The 22,983-nt window shown below is 39.5% G+C and overlaps 1 protein-coding gene across 1 annotated transcript in view; it reads left to right on the top strand.

The window, feature by feature from the left end:
• SKIC3 (SKI3 subunit of superkiller complex) overlaps nucleotides 1-22,983 on the top strand; it is an 80,755-nt gene that overhangs the window by 18,978 nt on the left and 38,794 nt on the right. The window contains exons 9-24 of the mRNA XM_065406299.1: nucleotides 1,156-1,296; nucleotides 3,578-3,679; nucleotides 4,604-4,743; nucleotides 7,271-7,357; nucleotides 7,442-7,545; nucleotides 7,650-7,776; nucleotides 9,209-9,388; nucleotides 10,929-11,053; nucleotides 11,524-11,777; nucleotides 14,477-14,579; nucleotides 20,284-20,460; nucleotides 20,937-21,081; nucleotides 21,237-21,315; nucleotides 21,409-21,470; nucleotides 21,595-21,651; nucleotides 22,717-22,785. Of these exons, the coding sequence (XP_065262371.1) occupies nucleotides 1,156-1,296; nucleotides 3,578-3,679; nucleotides 4,604-4,743; nucleotides 7,271-7,357; nucleotides 7,442-7,545; nucleotides 7,650-7,776; nucleotides 9,209-9,388; nucleotides 10,929-11,053; nucleotides 11,524-11,777; nucleotides 14,477-14,579; nucleotides 20,284-20,460; nucleotides 20,937-21,081; nucleotides 21,237-21,315; nucleotides 21,409-21,470; nucleotides 21,595-21,651; nucleotides 22,717-22,785 (1,952 nt within the window). The remainder of the gene's footprint in view (nucleotides 1-1,155; nucleotides 1,297-3,577; nucleotides 3,680-4,603; nucleotides 4,744-7,270; nucleotides 7,358-7,441; nucleotides 7,546-7,649; nucleotides 7,777-9,208; nucleotides 9,389-10,928; nucleotides 11,054-11,523; nucleotides 11,778-14,476; nucleotides 14,580-20,283; nucleotides 20,461-20,936; nucleotides 21,082-21,236; nucleotides 21,316-21,408; nucleotides 21,471-21,594; nucleotides 21,652-22,716; nucleotides 22,786-22,983) is intronic.

Here is a 22,983-nt window from a genome sequence, read left to right as displayed (position 1 = left end):
GAAACTAAGGGCTATATTCACAAAGAAACTAAAGCACCTAGAAAATCACTTGGATTCACAAAGCCTGGGTTAGGTGCCTAAACTCCTGATACAATGAGTGGGAAGAGATAGGTGCTTTAGAATAGGATTCACAAATTCAGCATGGTAGGCGGGGAACCTCCTAAGCTAACCACTGGGAAATGCCAAGCTGAGGGGGTATGTGCTAAGCCCTGCCCATCTCACAGAGAGAGGTGCCAAGTCCATGCTTCAGGGAAGCACCTCCCTCCTCTTGGGATTCTCAGGTGCAGACCCTCTTTTGGAGTTAGGCACCTTTGCTGTTTTTGGGGTGGGAGGAGAAAGACTCCCTCCCTTAAAACTGTTAGCTCAGTAGTTAGGGCCTCACCTGGGATGTGGGAGTCCTCTGTCCACCTGAAGGCAAGAAGGTATTTGAACAGGAATTGGCTACCTCTCAGATGAGTACTCCAATCACTGAGCTATAGGATATTCTGATGTGGGGCTCCCTTAGTCTCTCTCCTGTTGAAGCTGTTCCACTGAAGAAATAATTTGAAAAAAAAAAAAAAAGTAATTGGAATAGGGGGACTGGATCCTGGGTCTCCCATCTGAGTGCTCGAAACATCAAGCTACAGAGTCATTCTCATGTTTGCACACTTTCTCTCTCACCTAACTATTCTTTCAAATTGCATTATGTAGTCAAACTGCAAGGTCCTCTGTAAGGGACTCGTGGGATGGGGAATTCAGGCAAGCGTTAATTTTGGCTTGTTGTAGCAGGTGGGATCTTCACTGGGCTAAATTGAAAGGCCTATCTAGAAAGTAGTTTCTCCTGATGAGGATATGACCTTTAGCAATTTAACCTGAGTGGCTAAATCCAAATTCCAGACTTACAAATTTTGGTATGTGGTTCAGAGGTATTAAGTACCTGTAGTGTTTCTTGACTCTGTCTGTATAGTACTTCTGAAAACTGGTTGCTAGTTTTAGAAATTACTGTATGGTAGGAAACCGCTACTAAAAATTCAGCCAAATTAGGTCTGATGGCTAAGTAAATTAATTTCTTTCTAAATCTGTTGAGTAGAATACATTTTTAAATCTTCTTGTGACTTTTGGTTGTTATGCACCATCAAACTGTGGTTATGAGAAATTTTCTTTTTGTGATACTAGGCAGTTTCACTGAAGAGGCCCTGCGTTGTTGTTGCAGGCTTATGGAGATGGACTCAAGTAGCAGCCTGGGCCTTATTGGTTTAGGTATCAAATTCCTCCAAGAAAAAAAATATGAAGAAGCTGTCAAGAGCCTAACTGAAGGTAAACATGTAATATGAAAGGAATGGATAACATGTTGCATAGTAATGAATATTTCTGCTAGGTACAATTGCTAAATTATACTGGATTTATTTTAGGCTTTGTGCTCAAAGTGGAATCAGCTAAATATTTTATAATTAGGTAAAACAAGCAGTAAATTTAGAGGAACATTGTCTGCTTGAAATCTAGCCAATTTTTAAAAAAAAAGTTAAAAGGTGTTTCGGTTACTACATCTGCTCCTTACCAATTCTGAAATGTTTCTATAAGTATGTTCCTTCTTTTTTTTTTTTTTTAAACACTTTTTTCCCCTCTCACCCTGTTGCTGAGTCAAATCCCACACAAACCCAAAGGCAGAGGATGCATATTATACAAAAGAAACAGTGAAATTGACTGTTCTGTTACCAATGCATAAAGTAAATTATAATATTTTTCTAACCTTTCAGTTGTAGCCTTATGAAAATAGATTAAAAACAAACTCAGAGGTGACTCTTTTTTCATTAAGCTATGGTATCCCTTTAAAAACTTCTTTATGTGTATATTTACACTAAAATGATTGTCTTGACCTTTGAAAGAGAATCTTTAAGCTTTTATACAGCAGCTATAACTACTGCAGTGTTTTATGTTAAACTAATATTTGATTTATTAGTGGCTTGGTTGCACTCAGACGTAAAAGGCTCTCTTAAAATGGGTCATGACTAGAGCTTGTTGGAAAATAAGGATTTTCCCCCCCATGGAAAATTTTCAACTTTTTGACTGGAAATCTGAAATATTTCAATTTATTGATACCATTGATGTCAATGCCTATGGGAGTGATAATCAGGTGCCTCACGCCCCCAGTCAGACTACATCTCCCATGATGACCCATGGCCAGGGATTCCTATGATGTACCTCTCCTCATCACGAGAAGAGACTATGGTGCGTCATGGGAGATGTAGTCTGGCTGGGGAGCCTGGTCCATAGAGACAAATGGGGAGTTGTGGCATCTGAACTACAACCCCAATGAGGCATGGCATCATATCCATATGAAAATATTTCATTTTTTGGTCAAAAACACAGGTTTTCAGGCATTCAGCTTTTTGACATAAAACCAATTTTCTGAAGAAAGCAGATTCTGTGTTTACCCCCAAAAAACCTTAACGTAAAAACCCAGTTTTCTGTGGAATGTAGGGACTTTTGACATGAAATAGATTTTTTGGTTTAAAAAAATTGAATTCCTGAACATCTAAATGTTTTTGGCCAAGAACTAAAAATACTGCAACCAGCCCTAGTCATGAACTCAAATTTCAGGTTCATTTCGTTAAAGTGCCTAATATGGGAAAGAATGAGTGACATGGAGCAAGTGAAACTGAGTCATTGTTAGTTGCTAAACTGCCGCCCCCCCTCCCCCCTTCAAAATATCCCCTTACATTTTTTTTCCTAAACCAAACACTGTGTCTGTGATGGGGGAGTACAGTTAATACCATGCGTTTGTCTGCTGGGTTTCATTTCAAGGCTTTGAGGGAACTTCAGGTTGTGGCATGGTAAGGAAAGTTGAATCTATTGTTGACAGATACCAGTGGACAATCAAGGTACTTACTCAAAAGTGTAACAGATTGGCTTAAGTTTTATTGGGGTGGGAGCGTGGAGAGGGGTGACTAAATCTTAAAACACCAGTGAACTCCTCAATTATCACCAGATTTTTAACATTCTGTTTTTAAGGAAGGCTAGTGAGGAGGTTGTGGTGAAATAGCTTTAATATTATCTAAGTCCTGAAATTTCTTTGATCTCTTTCAGTCTGCCTTTAGACCTGGGTGGAGCTCATGCTGTATTGCCCTCTGTAGATCTTTTGGTGGTGGACAAAGACCTGAGGGGAAATTTTTGGAGTAGTCCAGGAGATTTTGGTGCTTATCTCCCATTAAGTGGAAATTTTTATATTCAAAATGAAAATATATCTCTAAACCATAGTGTTGTGTAATTCCTTGCCTTTTTCTCCCAGTTTCTTGCTGGATAGGAAGAATATTGTGAAAATACTGAATGTGTCATAATAGCAAAACTTGCACTCTTTTTTTTTTTTTAGTTCCTCCTTATTTCATTGTTAATTACAAGTGGCAAGATAATGTTATAAGCCTGGACTAAAATAAAATAAGATCTCTATTTGGGTCTCTGTGCCACTTAGCATGGTGATTCGTGGTGGTGTGTTCGTGATAAAACTGTAATGTACTACCACTTCCAACACCCACTAAGGCTATCTGTATCCCCAGGATTTATTTTAAACAAATACTGATTTTAAAAATATTTGTTCTAGGTTTGCAGCAGACCAGCCAATGTCAAGCAGCATGGTATTATCTGGCAGAGGCGCAAATGAAAATGCATAAACATAAAGAAGCTGTTATTTCCTGCAATCGAGGTAATTATCCTGTAGCTGAAAAGAGTGGTAGTTCCTAATCTTTCACTTTATACTAGATTAGAAAACAATATGGTCATGTTGTTAGCTTACGTTGTAGCAAATACAAAGAAGTGAGTTATATTGTGCTTCTGAACTATAACTATCTTAAGAAATCTGATCCAAAGGCTAATAAGGTGTGTCTTCTCAAAATGTTAGTGAAAAAATAATTTTCTGTAGTGCCAACTGAAGAAGCTAATGTTATGGTTACAAATAGAAGGGTACTCTGCATGGATTTCCCCCCCCCCCCCCCTCTGAAAAGGCCTGGTGCAATTGAAGGATAAAATAATATCTAGCTAGATGTATTCACAAGTCCATCTTACACATGGACAACTTTCCGTGGTGTTCAAGCTCTAGAGTTGTTAAACTGTCTTGATCCTTTGAGATTCTCAGCTATTATTTATTGGAGCAATTTCCAAAACTGCAATTACTGATACTAAGTTCAATCTTGTTTTCCACCTGAATTTTACTCTACACAGATAAGGGAAAGCTAAATTTTGCTTTTAAAGGGACACTGTCAGTTCAAAATGTCTGAAAACTTTGTACCTAGTAAGGTACATGATTATTATAACTGGAAAACTAGTGAAAATAAAGTATTTCCTTTTTTTCCCCAGTTTCTTCTGTATGTTTGACAGCACCTTGTATACAGTCAATTCCACATCCATCCTAGTATAGCTAAGTGCTCTCTTGCTAAACAGACTTAAATAACAGGGGAACAGAAAAGACCAAGTAACACACTTTAAAAAAAAATCTTAAGAAAAATGGTATGATAGAGGGTGCTCTGTCAAATTTGAACACTTAAATAAGTAAGCATCACAAAATGTCAAGTTGATAGTGCCCTTCTTAAATCAAGCATGGAACTAAAATGAAATCTTTCATTTTTAACAGCTCTTAAGATATCAGGACAATTTGATGATGATAGTGGCAATCTACAGCAGAAATACATTGCCCTTCATTTGAAAGCAGAGGCTCTTATTAAAATAGCAGGTGCTGACGCTGCAGAAGAAGCCATTAGCACTCTTGAGCAGGTATTTTTTGGCTGATATAGGTATATTTAAAGCAAATCAAGCTGTCTTCCTATTGCACTCACAATCAAAGAATGTTTCCACTCCCCTTATTTTATTCCCAGTGCAGAGAATTATTTTATATCCACAGTATTTGGTAAAACATGTCTCCCTCTCTCTCACCTTCCACATTCTTAGTCACTTCAACTCTGAGTTGGCAGTCTGTCTTCTACTATCAATCTTTAAATTTTCAACCTGTCTCACTGATGACCTCCATTTTCGCACCTTATTATCTCCGGTCCCTTCTTTTTGTTTTAGCTTTATTTTTGTTTTAATATAAACACACAATGAAACAAAACCTATATAAACACAAGATGGAAAAACCAAAGAAAAAAACAAAATTCAATGTTTATGATTTGTAAAACAAACCCTGAACCCACAGAGGTCACACACAGCATCAGTTATTAAAGTGACTAAATAGATAAAATGAGAACATATCCCCAGTACACATAGGTTTAATACAGGGGTCGGCAACGTTTGGCACGCGGCTCGCCAGGGTAAGCACCCTGGCGAGCCGGGCCAGTTTTATTTACCTGCTGACGCGGCAGGTTCGGCTGATCGCGGCTCCCACTGGCTGCGGTTTGCCATCCCGGGCCAATGGGGGCGGCGGGAAGCCGCGGCCAGCACATCGCTCCCCCGCACCGCTTCCCGCCGCCCCCATTGGCCCGGGACGGCGAACCACGGCCAGTGGGGGCCGCGATCGGCCGAACCTACCGCGTCAGCAGGTAAATAAAACTGGCCCGGCCCGCCAGGGTGCTTACCCTGGCGAGCCGCATGCCAAACGTTGCCGACCCCTGGTTTAATATATACTCAACTGCAAAAGTATGCAATAGTTATGTGACCAGACAGCCTCACATTTTTTCCAAGCGTTTCTATTAGACAGTCATTTTTTGTCCATTTAGGTAGTACTAGAGTGCTCACTAAACAGTCTATGTATGAGGGAGGAATTGCAGATTTCCATTTTCTCAAACTAATACTCTGGGCCCCTATAGCTACTGAAGTTTCTTACTGTGAACTTGTAATACAAGCTCATCCAGCACTCCTAAAATACACAAGCTTGGAGAAGGAATGATAGCTGCACTTAAAGAGAGCACTCAGTATGGAATTCCAGAATACATGCACTGTTTGACAGATATAGAGGATGTGTGAAAGGTTGGGATGTGGCTGTTAGTATCTCCAACATTTACTGTGTGTTGCCAATCTAGCCTTAAACAAATGTTCTGGAGTCCAGCAGTACCTGTTCTAATATCTTGTTCTGAAAGAATCACAAGGATGAAAAACTGCAGGTATCTTCACATTAACTCTGGGTCCTTCTCAAAGTCTAGCTCTGTTTCCTCTAGTTCGCTTCTCTCTGACTTAGTGGAAAAACATTAAGTATACTTTATCTTGAAGCACTCTTTTCTCACTTATTTATGGTGACAAATACAGGGAGGAGAGAATGAGGGACAGCTCCAGGTTGCTGCTTTACTATCCCATCTTGCTCTTTGTCTCCAAAATCTTAGTGCATGCTGTTTTACTCACTGCTTAGACTTCCCTCCCAGCTCTGCCCTTGATCTCTTCCATTTGCTCCCTACACTTCACAGAAACCACTCTGTCCAAGGTCACTTAAGCGCCTATCTAAATCAATGAAATTCTTCCTTTTCCTTATTCTCCCTTAATATGTAAGCTTCCTTTTAAGACTGTTTTAAACTGTGGGAGGTGCACTATCAATGTGAAATTGCATGTTTAATATTAATATGACCTTCAGTCTTGCCCTGAGAAGTGCAGTGTGCCTCACCATATACCTTGGGGGGAGGAAGGAGAATTGACAGCTGACACACAAGCAGAAATGCATAACAGACTTTCAAAGATAACACATTGAAGCAGGTTTTACTTTGGATAGCTCTACTAAGTTTTATATTAACTATTCTGCAGCATTTATCTTCAGTTACCTTGCTGTCTGATTTTTTTTTTTTTTGGAAACTCAGCCCCGAAAAACATCTGCTTAAAATGGTTCATTCCACAACTATAAAATCTGTTCTAATGCTACATTAAGCTTCTTTAGAGAAGATATGCAAATCTTATTTTAAAAATAAAACTCTACCCTTATATGTATATAACATTTTCTATACCCAAAGTCCTTTTACTTGCTGATCTACAAGCTGTAGCATACTTCTTTGCTATGATGAGTCAGTAGAACAAAGGCCAGTTAGTTATAACTTTCAAGGATCTAAATAACCCCCTCCAAAACTTAAATTCATGTATGTACTGAATACTTCTATTGTGAACGGCATTCAACACAGATTCCTAGCATTACTTAATTTCTCTAAAAGATTTGAAGCACAGCCATAACAATTTCTAAGTGGCTTTTGTTATCTGGGGACAGAGAGGGTAGAGTTAATATATTTACTATTTGTATTATGCCTGGAGATGGGTCTAATATCTTAGATGAGTAATAACCTATCGATTGTAGGGTTCAATAAAGTTTCAGCTAGTGTTTACTATTTTCTAGGTTTCAGATATAAATAATGACCCAGTGCTTCTAGCTCTCAAAGGTCAGGCTTATCTGAACAAAGGTTTGATTGATCAAGCTTCAAAGGTAATCTGTTCTTTTTCTTTTAAATTGAACTATTTTTATTCCTGTATATAACGGGGGGAAAAATCAAAACATATCCTTTGGCAGGTTGCACAACAGCTCGTGTTGTCCCACCCTCACCTGGCAGAAGCCCATGCTCTTGAGGGTTTGATTCATTATACCCAAAAGAATTATCAACAGGCAGAGAGAAGGTAGGTTTTTTGTGTGTGACTCTATAAGGCATGAGGGAACTCTTTAAGGATTTATATGACCTTTTTCCTCTCTCCCCACCCCCTGTGCCTCCTCTTTTACTTAGCTTTCAAAGAGCGATTGAAAGAAAAGCTGAAATTGCAGAGTACCATCACTACCTAGGACTCACTTACTGGTTCATGGGTGAAGAAATAAGGAAAGATAAAACAAAAGCTCTCACTCAGTTTCTGAAGGTAACAAAAACACCGTTAACATATTCATGTGGAACTGTTTATTATAAAACCTAAGTTAAAAAATATCTTGGCTGGAATGAGGCTAAATGTGTATCTAATGTTTCACAAGCTGAGAGGTTGGAAAGCTTGCATGTAGGACAAATTAAAAGTGGAAGCTGGGGAAAATGGATCTCCATGCAAACTCTTTCTTGAAACCATGTGACTCCTTGAAAGCTACTTGCTGCCTCCTCACCTTGCTCTCATAGAGGCTCCTAATGCAGCCTAATGGTAGTGACTTAGGAAGCAGCTTCTGACCTACCTTTTCTCCTGGGCTATGCAGTCCAGGCCGATGCGCATGCAACTTCAAAAAGGGGGGAAGGAGGCAAAGAAGGGAAAATTAAAGTGGCAACTGAAAAAATGGGAGGAAAGGGAGGGGCAGGAGAGACAAAAAAGGAGGGTTGGGAAATTTCAAGTTGGATAACCAAGTTGAAAGGTTGGGTGCTACTGATTTAAGTAAGCTGGGGTTTTCCCCTTGTTTTTTTCCTATATAGAAATGAATGTGTACACAATTGTGATGCATGCGACTCACTTAAGGGACATGTCGAGCACGCTGCATTCTTGTTTTTTGGCATGGATTATAAACTTGGTCAACAGATACACCACAGGTTTTTTTCAACAGACTTGTTTTTTATGTTTTGGGGTTTTTGTTTTTTTAAAATAAACCCAAACCACAACCTTTTACGCTCTGTATATAGGGGTATTTCTTTTTCTCACTCTGGCTGGGAAAAGAACATTTATAGACTCCAATCTGAAGAGTGAAAGAATGGCATCCTCATCTACTGCCTCCAGTCTGATCTCTGTGCTGTATGCTGGACAATATGAAAATGACACTTTTAATAATTTATGTATGTTGGCCTTTTTCATTGATCACTACAAAACTGTCACTCTGCTGTTTGTGGCCTTTCAGACCTAAACAATAGCAAAACTGAAAGTTCCCATTGTTAAGATTGTTTAAACTTCAGTACATAACAAAATAAATCAGCTTGAAGTTCTGCATGATGTAATGCAGCAAAACTACAAGCATAGTGCTAGAAAAATGACAGTATTTTTAACTTACAGTTGTAACAACACTCCAAATGCTTATTAAAGTGGATTGTAATGTTCCCTTCACAACTTGTTTTGTCTGATATGCAACATTCACAAGCATTTGGCATATTTATAACCCTCGGTAAACTCTGTGAAACAATTGAGTATTTTTTTTGTTTTAAAATTCTGCCTAGCTTTAATATATTACCTTTGATGCTACATGAGAAATTCACAAGTAACGTATGTCTTTGGTTCGATATGGCCTCTGTTGTGTAAATATTTATACATCAATGGACTCATTCTTGTGTATTTATAATTATGCTTCAAAATGCACCGTATTCTTTTCCATTGATGTGCCTGTTCGTAGGCTGCAAAATTGGACAGCTACATGGGAAGCGTCTTCTGCTATTTAGGTCATTACTACAGAGATGTAGCTGGAGACAAAAGCAGAGCTCGTGGCTGCTATAAAAAGGCTTTTGAACTAGATAGAACTGATGGAGAAGCTGGAGCAGCAGCTGTAGACTTAAGTGTGGAACTTGGAGACACGGTATTGTATATCCATTTTTTTGAGCATTTATGGTCCAATTTGAAGTGACTTGTAGAAGAACAGATTTTCTTGTCTTCAAAATACATAGAGTTTTGAGACTGGACACTTGGTCTCTTTTTCATTGTTTAGTAATGTTATAGCTTCAGGCCTGCTTGACTTCTCCACTTAAAAATATTGATTAAACTTTTTGGGGGGAGAAAATTTGACATAATATTTCTGAGCACCAGAATTAGCATGATTTTGGGGGTGGGACGGTTAATTGGCAAACATGAAAACCTCATGTCAGCCATACAAACTACTCAAACAATCCAAAACATCCTCCCCCAGAATATTTATTTTAGATGAACTTCTTGTCCTACCTGTGTCAACTCTTGTAGCCTATTTATTAAAAAAAAAAAAAAAAAAAAAAAAGGCAAAACCCCACTCTTAATAGTTTCACTAAATAATATGGAAGTCTGGAAGCTTAGTGTTAGGAACTCAGCTATAGAGCCAGTAACTATGGCTTTCAGTAGTTCTGCTCATAGTAGAGAAAATAAAGATCTTTTAATAACGGTGGTAATATTTTTTTTCCCACAGCACCCAGGAGATGTCATAGTTATCTGCCTGTTCTAGTTGAGGTGGATGAAACTGTTAACAGGGAGAAGTCTGAAAAATAAACTGTCTTTAGAATTTATACTAGAGTCAGATTTGGTATGGGACTTCAGTGAACTGCAAAGTCTTTCGAATAACTCATGCTCTTTAAAGATTCTAATGTTCTTATTAAATGCTCAGTTTTCTAATGTACAAAAGCATTACCATCTTATCTGTCACAGATTAATTTAAGCACAGGTTCAAAGTGAGTGTTTAATCTTGTCTTCTAGATCTTTAATGGTTCTCCCCCTCTTTTCTCACCCCCGCAACAACTAGAGGTCAGTTTTCAGGCTAACGCTTCTGATCAGTCAGGACTCATCTGAGATTCAAACAAATCAAATGTAGACTGTAGGGTTTGCATAGCTGCTAGAATTTTCAGTGGAACTTTTGAAGTGACCCATGTTTGTGTAGGTCTACAACAGACAAAAATGGACTAAAAAGCAGCGATGGCTAGCAGAGTCCATGGAGGAAGGAGACAAATTGTTCCTTGCCTCGGTAGTAACCTATTGTGGTAAGGTCAGCTGATAGAAAGTTTTCTATAATTCTTCTTCCATCTCTTCCCTGCCCCCCCATCCTCTGTCTGCCTTACTTTAAGAGATCTGATAAAAGAGGGATGAACAAAAGTTTAAGATTAGTCTATGCAAGTCAGTCTCATTATTCCCCTTGTGAAAGAAATAACATAACTAAAACATGTCCCTTTCCCAGACAATAGTCCATAACTAATATCTGATATGAGAGTGATTCTGGAGAAATATAGGCTTTTTTGTTTTCCCTGTTAAAGTAACTGACCTGCGTCTCAATATTTGAGTAGTATTTGTTAGACAAATGCAAATCCCAAACAATGATTTGTTCTCTTTATATTGCATGTGCATGTAAATGTATCTAATCTGATATTTTTGGGTTTTATTAGGAGACTGCTCTGGCAATCTTGACTGCAGTAACTGAAAGAGCAAGTGCCGGTACAGCAAAGTGGGCCTGGCTTCGTCGTGGACTTTACTACCTGAGAGCCAGTCAGCACTCCCAAGCAGTGGCTGAGTAAGAGAACTAGTAATTGAGTTAAGCTGTTAGCCCCACAGTGCTAGTCAAATAGTTTAATCTCTAAAATCTATTTAGGCCAAAGACAGTGAAAATAACAAAGCAAATCTCCCTATTAAGAGATTTGGCTTATTGCAGTTGATGCTGCAGCAAATGCTATAAAGTCATTTTGTCTACTCTTCTCCTTTTACAGAAAAACTTACCCTTGAGAGCAGTAGTCAGAAATCAGATTTCATTGAGATCATTTATAAAACTTCGTCTCCGTAGGATCTGGAGCCAAAAATTTGAAATTTATTACATTGTATAATGTGCTATAGAAGGATGAAAATTACATAAGAAAAACCTAAAACTATATAATTTCATATACATTCATTACATTTATGCAAGGCAGAGATGTTGTATTTTAAATTAACTAATGGTCTACCTTATTTGAATTTGGGTAACTTTCTTTTGTTTCCTGACATGTTCAGCTTGCAGGCAGCTCTAAGGGCAGATCCAAAGGACTCCAACTGTTGGGAGTCTCTAGGAGAGGCATACCTGAGCAGAGGTGGATATACAACAGCACTGAAGTCCTTTACAAAGGCCAGTGAGCTGAATCCTGAATCGATATACAGTATTTACAAGGCTGCATCAATTGAGCAGATTCTAGGAAAATATAAAGACGCTATAGCTGAATACCAACAAATCTTAAAGAAGTCAAAAGAATATGTACCTGCTCTCAAAGGTAATAAAGATGGATCGTTAACTTAGTGTAAGATTGAAATTGAAGCACCAAATTCTAGATCAGGAAATGCTTGTACTGTATAGAGAGGAAAAATAACTTTGACCAGCAAGCAGCACTCACTGGGCACTAGCAGACAAAAAGTTAAAATGGTGGATATTCTTGAGCCCTAGCAGATAACCCTAAAAGATTCTCAGTTTGGTAGGTGGGATTAAATCTTAGAATTAAAACTAGGTCTGTCAAGCGATTAAAAAAAATTAGTCACGATTAATCGCGTGATTAAAAAAATTAATCATGCGATTAAACAATATTAGAATAACATTTATTTAAATATTTTTGGATGTTTTCTACACTTTCAAATATATTGATTTCAATTACAACACAATACAAAGTGTACAGTGCTCAGTTTATATTTCTTTTTATTACAAGTATTTGCACTGTAAAAAAACAAAAGAAATTGTAATTTTCAGTTCACCTAATAGAAGTACTATAATGCAATCTCTTTCTCATGAAAGTTGAACTTACAAATGTAGAATTATGTACAAAAAATAACTGCATTCAAAAATAAAACAAGGTAAAATTTTAGAGCCTGAAAGTCCACTCAGTCCTACATCTTATTCAGCCAGTCACTCAGACAAAGAAGTTTGTTTACGACATGTGCTGGGTCATCATCCGAGACTGCAATAGCATGAAATATATGGCAGAATGTGGGTAAAACAGAGGAGGAGGCATACAATTCTCCCCCAAGGAGTTTAGTCACAAATTTAATTAACGCATTTTTTTAACGAGCGTTCTCAGCGTGGAAACATGTCCTCTGGAATGGTGACCGAAGCGTGAAGAGACGTACGGGTGTTTAGCATATATGCCACATAAATACCTTGCAATGCCAGCTACAAAAGTGCCATACAAATGCCTCTTCTCACTTTCTAGTGAGACTGTAAACAAGAAGAGGGCAGCATTATCTCCAGTAAATGTAAACAAATTTGTTTGTCTTAGCGATTGGCTGAACAAGAAGTAGGACTGAGTGGACTTGTAGGCTCTGAAGTTTTACATTGTTTTGTTTTTGAGTGCAGTTATGTAACAAACAAAAAAATCTACATTTGTAAATTTCACTTGCACTTTTCTCGACAGATTGCACTCCTGTACTTGTATGAGGTGAATTGAAAAATATTATTTATGTTGTTTATCATTTTTACAGTGCAAATATTTGTAATAAAAAATAATATACACTTTGATTTCAATTACAACCCAGAATACAGTAAATATGAAAATGTAGAAAAACAGCCAAAATAGTTAATACATTTAGATTGGTATTCTATTGTTTAACAGTGGAATTAAAATTGTGATTAATTGCGATTAATTTTTTTGAGTTAATTGCGTGAGTTAACTGTGATTAATCGACAGCCCTAATTAAAGCACACCCTTCTCCTCACTTCTTCCCTCCCTCCACCACCACTTGTGTTTAATCCTAGAACAAAAATCACTGCATTGCAAGGAGAGGAGGAAGAGGTGGTTTGTGCTTGGCCTTTTGCTTTTATGTATTAAAACCTGACTGTGTGCTTTTCGTTTAAAAAAAAAAAAATCTTTGTATTTCCTCTGAAAATATGAGGAATTTCAAGCTCTGTTTTGTTTTTTGAGAGCAAGTTGGAGGAGAACTTTGATAGCTGAAATGTGGATTGAGAGGTGTTTTTTTTTTTTTTTTTATTACCCATAAGTGAAAGGGTAGGAATGGCTGGATTCTTAGCAAAAAGGCTTCCTCCCAAGTGTTCTAGTTAAATGGACATTTAAAAACAAATCTGAAGTTTTTAAACAGTCTAGTTTTAAACTATTTAGGCTTTGGGTTTTTTTGTGTGTATCTGTAATTCTCCAGTTCATATTCTTCCAGGGCAGGTAACAGCTTACTTTCTAACGTGGGCAAGAGGGCCTTCTGTAGCCCTGCAAAGATGAGTGTGTTGTATTATTGCCAGCCAAGCATGCAAATGCCTTACACTCAACTTGGTGCCGTTTCTCATGTAATGCAATAACTTTTGAGCACCATATCCAATCAATTTCAAAATTTCAGGGAATGTTCTGGGCATCAGTGGCTGGAACCCTATAGATTTTAGAGAAAAATCAGAAAACCAAACAGGGGAGACTCAGAGCCCATCTGCTGTTAAGCAGAAGCACAGCTTCAAGCACCTCTGCAGTGGTCTGTAGATCAGACTGGTCCCAGCATAATCATATTCCATTTCATCTTTGCACATCCTCCCATTAGAATTTAATATGATGCCCTGAATGATTTGTCTCCCAGACAATTAGTAATCTTGGGGAGGGGAAGGAGGGAATGGGGGCATGTACACAGCCCCTGCCATGGGATGGCAAATGGGAGGGCGGCACAATCCCTGGCAGGTGGAAATTGAGGACCTTAGTATGGTGGGAGACTAGGGGGAGTTCAAGGAATCCCTGAAATACAGGGATATGGAAGGTACACAGGGACCTTGTGCGGTGGAATGGAGGGATGCAAGGAGCTCCTTCTGTGTGCAGTAAGCTAGGCCTACAGAAGCTACAAAGCATGCTACCCCTTAGTTATCCTTCTTTGACCTGCTGAATGTTCTTTGTGCCATAATATTTGGGTTTTTGAGTTTAACTATATAAAGGAGTTCTTCAAGCTTCTCTTCAAGTCATTCTCCTGCTCTCAGAGTAACCGTTTAATTTCCTTTCAGGTCTGGGTGAGTGCTATCTCATGATGGCACGGGCTGCTCTTGCAGACTATCTTGATGGGAAAGTTCTAGATTATGTAGAACAAGCACTTGAATATTTTACACGGTTAGTACTTCATTCAAGTATGTAAGTCTTAATTAAGATCCTGTGGGATAAAAAAATTCATAGTAAATTAATCTAGCATGAAATTTTATTTTGTATTTTTATGAAATAGCATGAATGATGCATCTTGTATTCAGACCAAATGAAGTGATTAGAAAATTTTAACAATTGATAGGGTTGTTTCTAAATCTGTTCTTGTCATTGTGTGAAGAGACTGATTAAAAAGCAACAATGACATCCTTGCAGAACACTGGGGAGAACTACACCTCTACCCCGATATAATGCTGTCCTCGGGAGCCAAAAAATCTTACCGCATTATAGGTGAAACCGCGTTATATCGAACTTGCTTTCATCCGTTGGAGCGCGCAGCCCCACCCCCCCGGAGCGCTGCTTTACCGCGTTATATCCGAATTCGTGTTATATCAGGTCGCGTTATATCGGGGTAGAGGTGTATGTGGAAATGTAATCACTACTAAAATTGGGGGTGAGAGATGGGTTGTTGTTTTTTTTGTCCCTTTGTGTGGGCCTACCTCCAATCTTTTTCTATGGTCCTTTCAGTCTTCACTGCTCCAGTACTCCAAACTGAGGGTGGTTTACCTTGTGTAATATACTGTTCAGAGCAGTATTGGTGAAACGTGGTTTTATCTCTTAAACTTAACAGACTTAAATTTGTCTTTCATTTTAAATCATACATCGTGACTGTAGACTTTTGTCTGAAACAACCCCTCCCTGTTCCCAGGAAAGAATCTGATATGAGGTGGAGCTTCCTGTTAAAAAGAGTGTGAGGGATTATTTGGGATTGGGTTTTTTGGAATAATGGAGGCTTGCATAGCTCTTGTTTTGAAGTTTACTCCCGCAGTGTAGGATTTAAAAATAAAAGCAGCAAGGACATTTAAGTCTCCTGTACATCAACAAACTCCACGTTCCTCATGCTATATCCTCACTTTCTTCTAATTCTGAGGCATACTGGAGGCGACAGCAGAAATTCTTGTGGGAGAGCTAAAATTTTCATCTGTAGTTCATTTTTAATGAAACTAATAAATTACCTACAGATTACTGTTGAAACTACACTTAACCATTTTGTTAAAGACCGTAGCTTAAATCCTGGCCACACTGAGGAAAATGGCAAAACTTCTCACTGAATTCCAGGGGCTAGAATTTCACCTATACACATAACGCAAAAAAAAAAAAAAAGTTCAGGAGCCCAGGTGACTGTACCTGTGGGAAAAAAAGCTACATTCAAAAGATTAATTAAACTACAATCTTCAATTACTCTTATATACAAGCTGTTGTCTATGGAGTACTTTCTCTTCTTCCTATCGCCATTGCTTATGCTACACTGATTTGTTCCCCCATCTCAGTCAAGATCTCTTGTGGCCCAGGCACATGCAGCCTATGCACATGTCCTATACTAAAGGAGGCGTCATCTGTGTAGTTCCTTGATTGGGCCCATGAGCTACTTCAGGGTTTTAAGGCACTTGCAGCCCCTGTTATTGTGGGGAACAAGAGCCTTGAAAAGCAGGTGCAAAAAGATAAGGTACATAATGAAATGATGGAATATGTGGAGTTTTCTCTCTTTATTGTAACGAGGGATATAAGTATGAGTGGAACAGAGTGAAGATGTAACTGCTGCAAGTTTGTTCTTCAGATTAGTAAAGTATCAACTCTTTCCTTTCTATATTGTGCTGATTAATCTTTGATTAATAAACAGATTTAGCTTGGTTATGTGACCTTTCACATCATAGTCTAAATTCGAGCCTAACATCATCAGCTAGAACTTTTAACAGGAAAAGAGCCCACTCCTGTTGCTTTTTCCATCTCTTTATTTATGACCTTAAATTTCTAGATGTCACAACATCTAATCTTGTTTCTTGACATAGAAGGCTGTTTTTTGGGGGTAGAGGTGATCTCCCAGTAGAAGGGGACTCAGTAAAACATCCCATCTTTGTCTGCCTGCCAGCAGTATATGTCATTCAATAGCAGGGTATATTCTAGATGTGGAGATTCATATAGTTATTTGGCATGGTCTAGAAGAGGGAAAGAAAAGAGAATGTAGGGCTGTAATTTCTAAAGTGCACTAACTTGTGCATTAATTGGTCTGTGTAGACCCTTCTCGTGCGCGCTAAAGCTTCCCTAGTGCGCTTTAACATGGTACACCTCTACCCCGATATAACGCGACCCGATATAATAGGAATTTGGATATAACGCGGTAAAGCAGTGCTCGGGGGGGGGGCGGGGCTGCGCACTGCGGCGGATCAAAGCAAGTTCGATATAACGCGGTAAGATTTTTTGCTCCTGAGGACAGAGTTATATCGAGGTAGAGGTGTAGTGTTTCAGCCAGCACTACATTAACGCACACCTGCAGCGTCTACACAGCCCAACATATTGGGGTGTTTTAGAAATCACACACCCACAGAGTGCATTCCCCCACTATGTAGATAAGCCCTTACTTTAGTAGAGCATAATTCTTTCCTGCTCATACTGGGTCAAAGCAAGACTGCTTTGTAATACAGTCTAAGTCTGTTAGGAGTGGTCTTGAGCTCCTCTTCCTCTAGTTGGATGACTCTTCTGCCTTACCCACATTCTTCCTGAAGTAGCTATGGGAGTAGACTCCCAGTGTTGTTCTTTGTGTAGGAGGCACTTATGAGGAATTTTCACAAGTTCTTCAGCTTACTCCAGTGACTCTGTCGCTGATAAACTTCATCTGTGGTTTTGCTGCTTTCTAGATGGCAATATATGGTCAATTTACCTCCTCCATATGCCACCCACTGTTTCTTTTCTGTCTCTTCCTTTTTGCACTATAGAAAACAACAATAAATTACATAACCCCAATGTTGTCCCTATGGGTGTTCCATTGTAGGATCCAAATGCTTGTGCACTCTTCGTTGGAGACTTTTATTAGCAGTGTCCGTGGGTCCAAACCTGCACGCTGTGCAATTTGGTGCAGGGGCATATAGGGAAGGTCGGACCCACTGTCGCTCCAATTCCTTCTCAACCGCTGTTGTCTCCAGATGGAGCTCTGTGGTGTCTGCTGCTTCTCTAGAAGTATTTGTACTTGTGTGGGGGGGTTATTATTATTTTTCCTTTTTAGCCATAGTTTTGTGCTTTTGGGAGGGTTCCCCTCTCCCAAGCTTTGTTGTTTGCAGTACTCCCTGTTTGGGTTATGCCGAAGGCCATGAGTTTCAAACCCCATCTGACTTGCCAAAGGCCTTTCCCCCTCAGTGACAGGACTTCAGCTGCCTCAAGTGCTTTGGAGAGTCACACTCCCATCAAAGTGCAAGGTCTGCATGGGGTTCAAAAGCAGATCTTGCAAACTGAGGGAGGATAGATTGAAGCTCTTCTTACTGAAGTGCCCTCTGAAGCCCTCTTTGTCCAAATCTCACCCCCTCATCCTCTGAGGCTGCAACAGTGACTGCCAGAGCTCCAGAGGCAGCTTCAGAAACAGTGCATTCGAAGAAAAGAGCCCCATTTCACAGAGAGACTCTAGAAGACGGAATAAGTCACTTCTTTGAGCTAGATTCAAGGAGACTTCATGTTCCGTCATGGGTGTTGCTGAGGCTCCTGTGGACTTCAATACTGAAGCATTAATACAGCCCAAAAAGACCTCCTGTTCCAAGAGGTCTTCCAGTAAACAGCAGTGAGAAGTGCCATCCCTGGTAGAGGCAGCAGAGACCTCCAGGCACCGTGATTCCTCTAAGGCTAAGAATTCTGGAAAAGCTATCTCAGACTTCAGGACTGCCACCTTCTCATAGCCATATGGAGCACTCAGACTGGCCTCTGGCTCCCTGAGGGAAAGAGTGTCATTCCCTGGTGTTGCTACACCTGCTGGTGACCAACTCTCTTCACTCTGGAGTGGGATCCTGATCTCCAGTGCCACCTTGACCTCTGGTACTGCTTCCAGTACTGATGATCAGAGCCACTGGACATGGGAGATAATTCCTCAGACACTGAGGATTTTGAGCTCGGCTCTGCCCCACTCCCATATCTTTGGAGATATTTCGTGAGGAGGACGTACCAGAGCCCAGTGGATGCTCCCAGCACTCCTGGTCGGACCACCCTTGCCCTCTCCTAACCTACCACCACAGTGGACCTACTGGAATTCTTGGGCTTCTTATAGGGATCTGTTTTATAGGGTACCCTCTTGTAAGAGACCTTGTTTAGAGAACCCCAGATCCCGCAGAAGCCTCTGGTCCCACAAGTTCAGCCACCAGTACTACTTCTCCCTGTCCAGGAGGAGACTCTGGAATGGGAGGCAGCAGCTGAGGACAATACACCCCCATCATATAAGTAGTAGTCCTCCTCCCCCAATGAGGCAGTGATGTGCTGCTGCCACCACCATCCTCCTATGCTGACGACTGCAGGGCCTTTCAGGACTAATGAAATGACTGGCTGAATCCCTCCAAATTCCATTGGGGGAAATTCAGGAGACTAAACGTTCTTTGCTGGACATTCTGCATTCCACCCCCCAGGGCAAGGTTGCCTTGCCTGTTAATGAGGCATTATTGTCACCAGCCCATAATGTGTGGGAGATGCTTGCCGCCATCGTGCATACCAGCAAATGGGCAAATAAATATTACATTCCAGCAAGGGAACTGGAATGTTTTTTGCCCCCCTTCATCCCACCCCCAAATCCTTGGTGGTGGATGCAGTTAACAGCAGACACTATCAAGCTCACTCCAGGCCCACCCGCTCAGACAAGGAGTCCAAAAGTTTAGAACTTATTGATTGGAAGAGCTATTTGTCCGTTGCTTTTCAATTTTGGGTGGCAAACTATCAGGTCTTGATAGAATAATAGCTGAAATCATATTTTGCCAAGTTCAATCATCTGTCTCAAGAACCAAGGGAACAATTTCAAGCCCTCATTTCAGAGGGTCAGTTTATAACTAAAACTTCTCTGCAGGCCTTTCTTGATGCTGCTGGCATGGCCTCGTGGTCAGTAGCAACCACGGGTTTGCTGTAATCTTCTGGCCTCCTCAGGGAAAGTTCAGAAGGGAAGGTTTTGAAGACCTTCCCTTTTGAAGGACTTAAGCTCTTCAACTGGTGACACTGACACCTTGTCCTACTCCTTCAATCCAGGGTGATGCTCTGGTTGCTTGGGATTTATGTACCTGGCACAAAAACATTTCTGCAAATCACAGACAGCTCAACATTTTTGACCCTTTCAGTTCTAAATGTACCAGGCTTTTTCAAGTCCTGGGGAGCCTCCTAGAAAAAGATTCAGACCTCAAAGGAAGGGAGCATATTCTATGGTAACCTGTCAGTCTTGCACCTTCCTCTAAACGGTTTTGACAGCTTGATTGAGGATCACAAAGCACCCTCTTCACCAGATCTCCTCAGTGGTCCTCTGGCCTTGAGTTGGGCTGCTCTTCAGAGGTTCAGTCCATGCTTTCGAATGGTAGAAAGCAACCCAAAGATACATTGAAGACCAGCTATTCTGGGGAAGCTCAGAATTGAGGTAATTCTTAGTGTTTCCTTGTCATTTGTTACTGCAAACTAGGTACATTCACTTTTTTTAATTGTGATGGATTAGAGAGGAAATGGAAAGTGACAGATTTTAACTTGTTCTTGCTCTAAGTATGTATGTCTTTTTATTTTTTACACGTTATTTGGAGGGCCAGAAAGGAAAGACTTGTATCAAACTTTGTCGCTCAAACAATTCATACCATATCTTAAATAACTTATTTAAATTAATACCTTTATTTTGCAGAGCAACAAAGCATCGTCCTGACGTTTCTTGCCTTTGGAAACTACTTGGGGATGCATGTACTATCGTGCATGTCATTTCATCATCCAAAGTGAATGTTAAAGTTCTGGGATCCCTTCTTGGTCAGAATGAAGGCAAACAAATGCTGAAGAAAAGTGAGCTCCTCAGTTTGGGAGGAAGGTAACAATCATTATGAGATGCTTCACCATATAAAGTCTACTAAATCTTAAATGTTCTAGACTAAAAAGATTGGAAGACTAAAAATTTCAAATACTAAATCAATATGCATCCAGCATACATATGTGGAAGTGATATAAATGGAATAAATTGCAGAACTTTGTGATAAATGAATTATGCACCCTTTGACCATCACACCCTTCACTTTGCCCCCAATCAATTTTCTTAGGACTCTTTTTCCCTGGAATTCATAACCCCAGAACAATTTCAGACAGCAGTCTAACTTAAAAACGTTGCCACAGAATACTAGCCTGAATTCAGCATAAAGGCTCTGACACTTTTTTCCACACCTGTTTGTTAGTGACCATTTTTGTCTGCCTCTACTTCAAAGCACCTCTGAAGGCAGGCTTCAGTTCAGTGGTTAACTTTTAAGTGGAATGAGTGGAGATAAAACAGTTCTGTGATTCATGTTTCTGTAGGTGTTATGGCAGAGCATTAAAACTGATGTCCTCACCTAACACATGGTGTGATCTTGGAATAAACTACTATCGTCAAGCACAGCACCTAACAGCAGCCGATAGTGACACGAATGAAATCAGTGAACTGTTAGAGAAATCTTTACAGGTATTGCCTGTCTTTCTGCCATCTTCAATGACACTTTTTGAAACACTGTCACTTTCAGGATCACTCTGTGCTCAGTGTAACCTAAAACTGTGACAAAACAACAATGGTTAAAATCTAATGTGCTATAACAACTCATTTAATTCTCTTCATTCCAGTGTCTCAAAAAAGCCGTGAGGCTTGATAGTAAAAACCATCTCTATTGGAATGCACTTGGTGTGGTTGCCTGTTGCAGTGGTAAGTCTCTAAAATTCTGTGTAGCTAATTTAGAGCGCAGCTTGGCTGCTTTTGTTTACAAAATTCAGTTACATCTAATCTCCTGTTTTTCAGGTGTTGGGAATTATGCTCTTGCTCAACATTCATTCATCAAGTCTGTTCAAGCTGAACAAATAGTAAGTGCTGTAGGCAGCTACTGTCTGTTTGAAATGGGTACTCAAGATTCTTTTTATGAAGCTGTTTTTGAATACAGTAATAAACTGGCTTTAATTTTTTTATTTAATTATTTGTTTTGTGTAGAATGTTGTTGCCTGGACCAACTTGGGGGTTTTGTACTTAGCAACTGAAAACATTCAGGTAAATATTCCTCTTCCTCAAATGATGGCTTTTTTAAAAGATGTTACTTTAATGCAATTCTAGAATGCTTTTTAACAGCAAAGGGCACCCTCCTGTTTAAGGTAAAAGTATTGCCAGTTTATAAAATTAAATCTGCTGTACCATTAAGCAGTTACAGGCAAAATCACATACTTGAATTGAGGTTTATTAAATACTGTTTGAAACAAGTGATTTCCATTAGGAGAAATAATTAAAGTATTCTGGTAAATAGCACAGGTTTGGGTTTTCAGACAGTTTAATGAAATCAATATTCTACTGTATGCAATTTTAAGGGACAAAAACTGCAATCCAACATACAAATTCTGCTAGCCAAAAATTCAATTGTAGTTTCTGCTCAGGGGAGAGCTAGAATAATAAGAGTGCCTTTAAATGAAAATTAAAATTTATTTAAACTTGTATGAGGAAATTTGACTGGACCAGAGCATAGTTTAGAAAGAGGCAGTCAAAATCCCAGTTGCAGAACTGAAACTGATCACTGTTTTTATTTTATTTTTTTAAAATTTGCGATGTGAGAAACTGATTTCTTTAAAAATGGATTAGTAATTACTGAAGCTTTCAAAACTTGTTGCAAAGCTCTTTAATGCTCAGAATCTGATTTTTATGATGGGAATGCTGAGACTACATATAGTTCAAAGCAAAATATGGTTTCAAAGAACGAGCACTTCCAGAACTAAGTTAGCTGCATTTTTTTTATGAGGGGGAGAAACTTCAGTATTTCTAGCAATTTGCATTTTCCCCCCACAATAGCAGATATAGCTGTTGACATGGGAGTAGGAGGGGACCTGGGGGGGAGGAGGGAGGTGAGTGTTCCTATAGTTAAAGCATGAGGTGGTACTGAAATACTTTATATGGGTATTATACTCCTGTTCTGTATGCCACATTGAATATTTTTAGTGACTTGATTTTTGTCTCATATAAAGAGTTACACCATTGTTTCTGTATTTCAATAACTAGAACAGCAGGTTTTTGGCTTATGGTGCCAAATGACTCACTGTAATGTACCGGATCTCTTATGTGCTTTTACAGCAAGCTCATGAAGCCTTCAAGGTAGCTCAGTCCCTTGAGCCATCTTACTTAATGTGCTGGATTGGACAGGTAAGATGTCAATATCTTTCATAGCATGGGTTTCAATAGGTTTTAACAAGGTATATAGAATTTCAGCACCGACACAGCAAAGCACTTCACTGGGATTTAAGCGTGTGCTTAAAATTAAGTCTCCGTTTACATTTTTGTATGTGTCTCCTTGAAACAGAAAAAGGCCACGTAGACCTTCCTATTACTCACTTTGGCTTT

Source organism: Emys orbicularis, chromosome 6, assembly GCF_028017835.1.
Source record: "Emys orbicularis isolate rEmyOrb1 chromosome 6, rEmyOrb1.hap1, whole genome shotgun sequence".
Lineage (NCBI taxonomy): Eukaryota > Metazoa > Chordata > Testudines > Emydidae > Emys > Emys orbicularis.
Note: the sequence above shows the minus strand (reverse complement) of the source record. Positions and strands in the feature narration are given on the sequence as shown.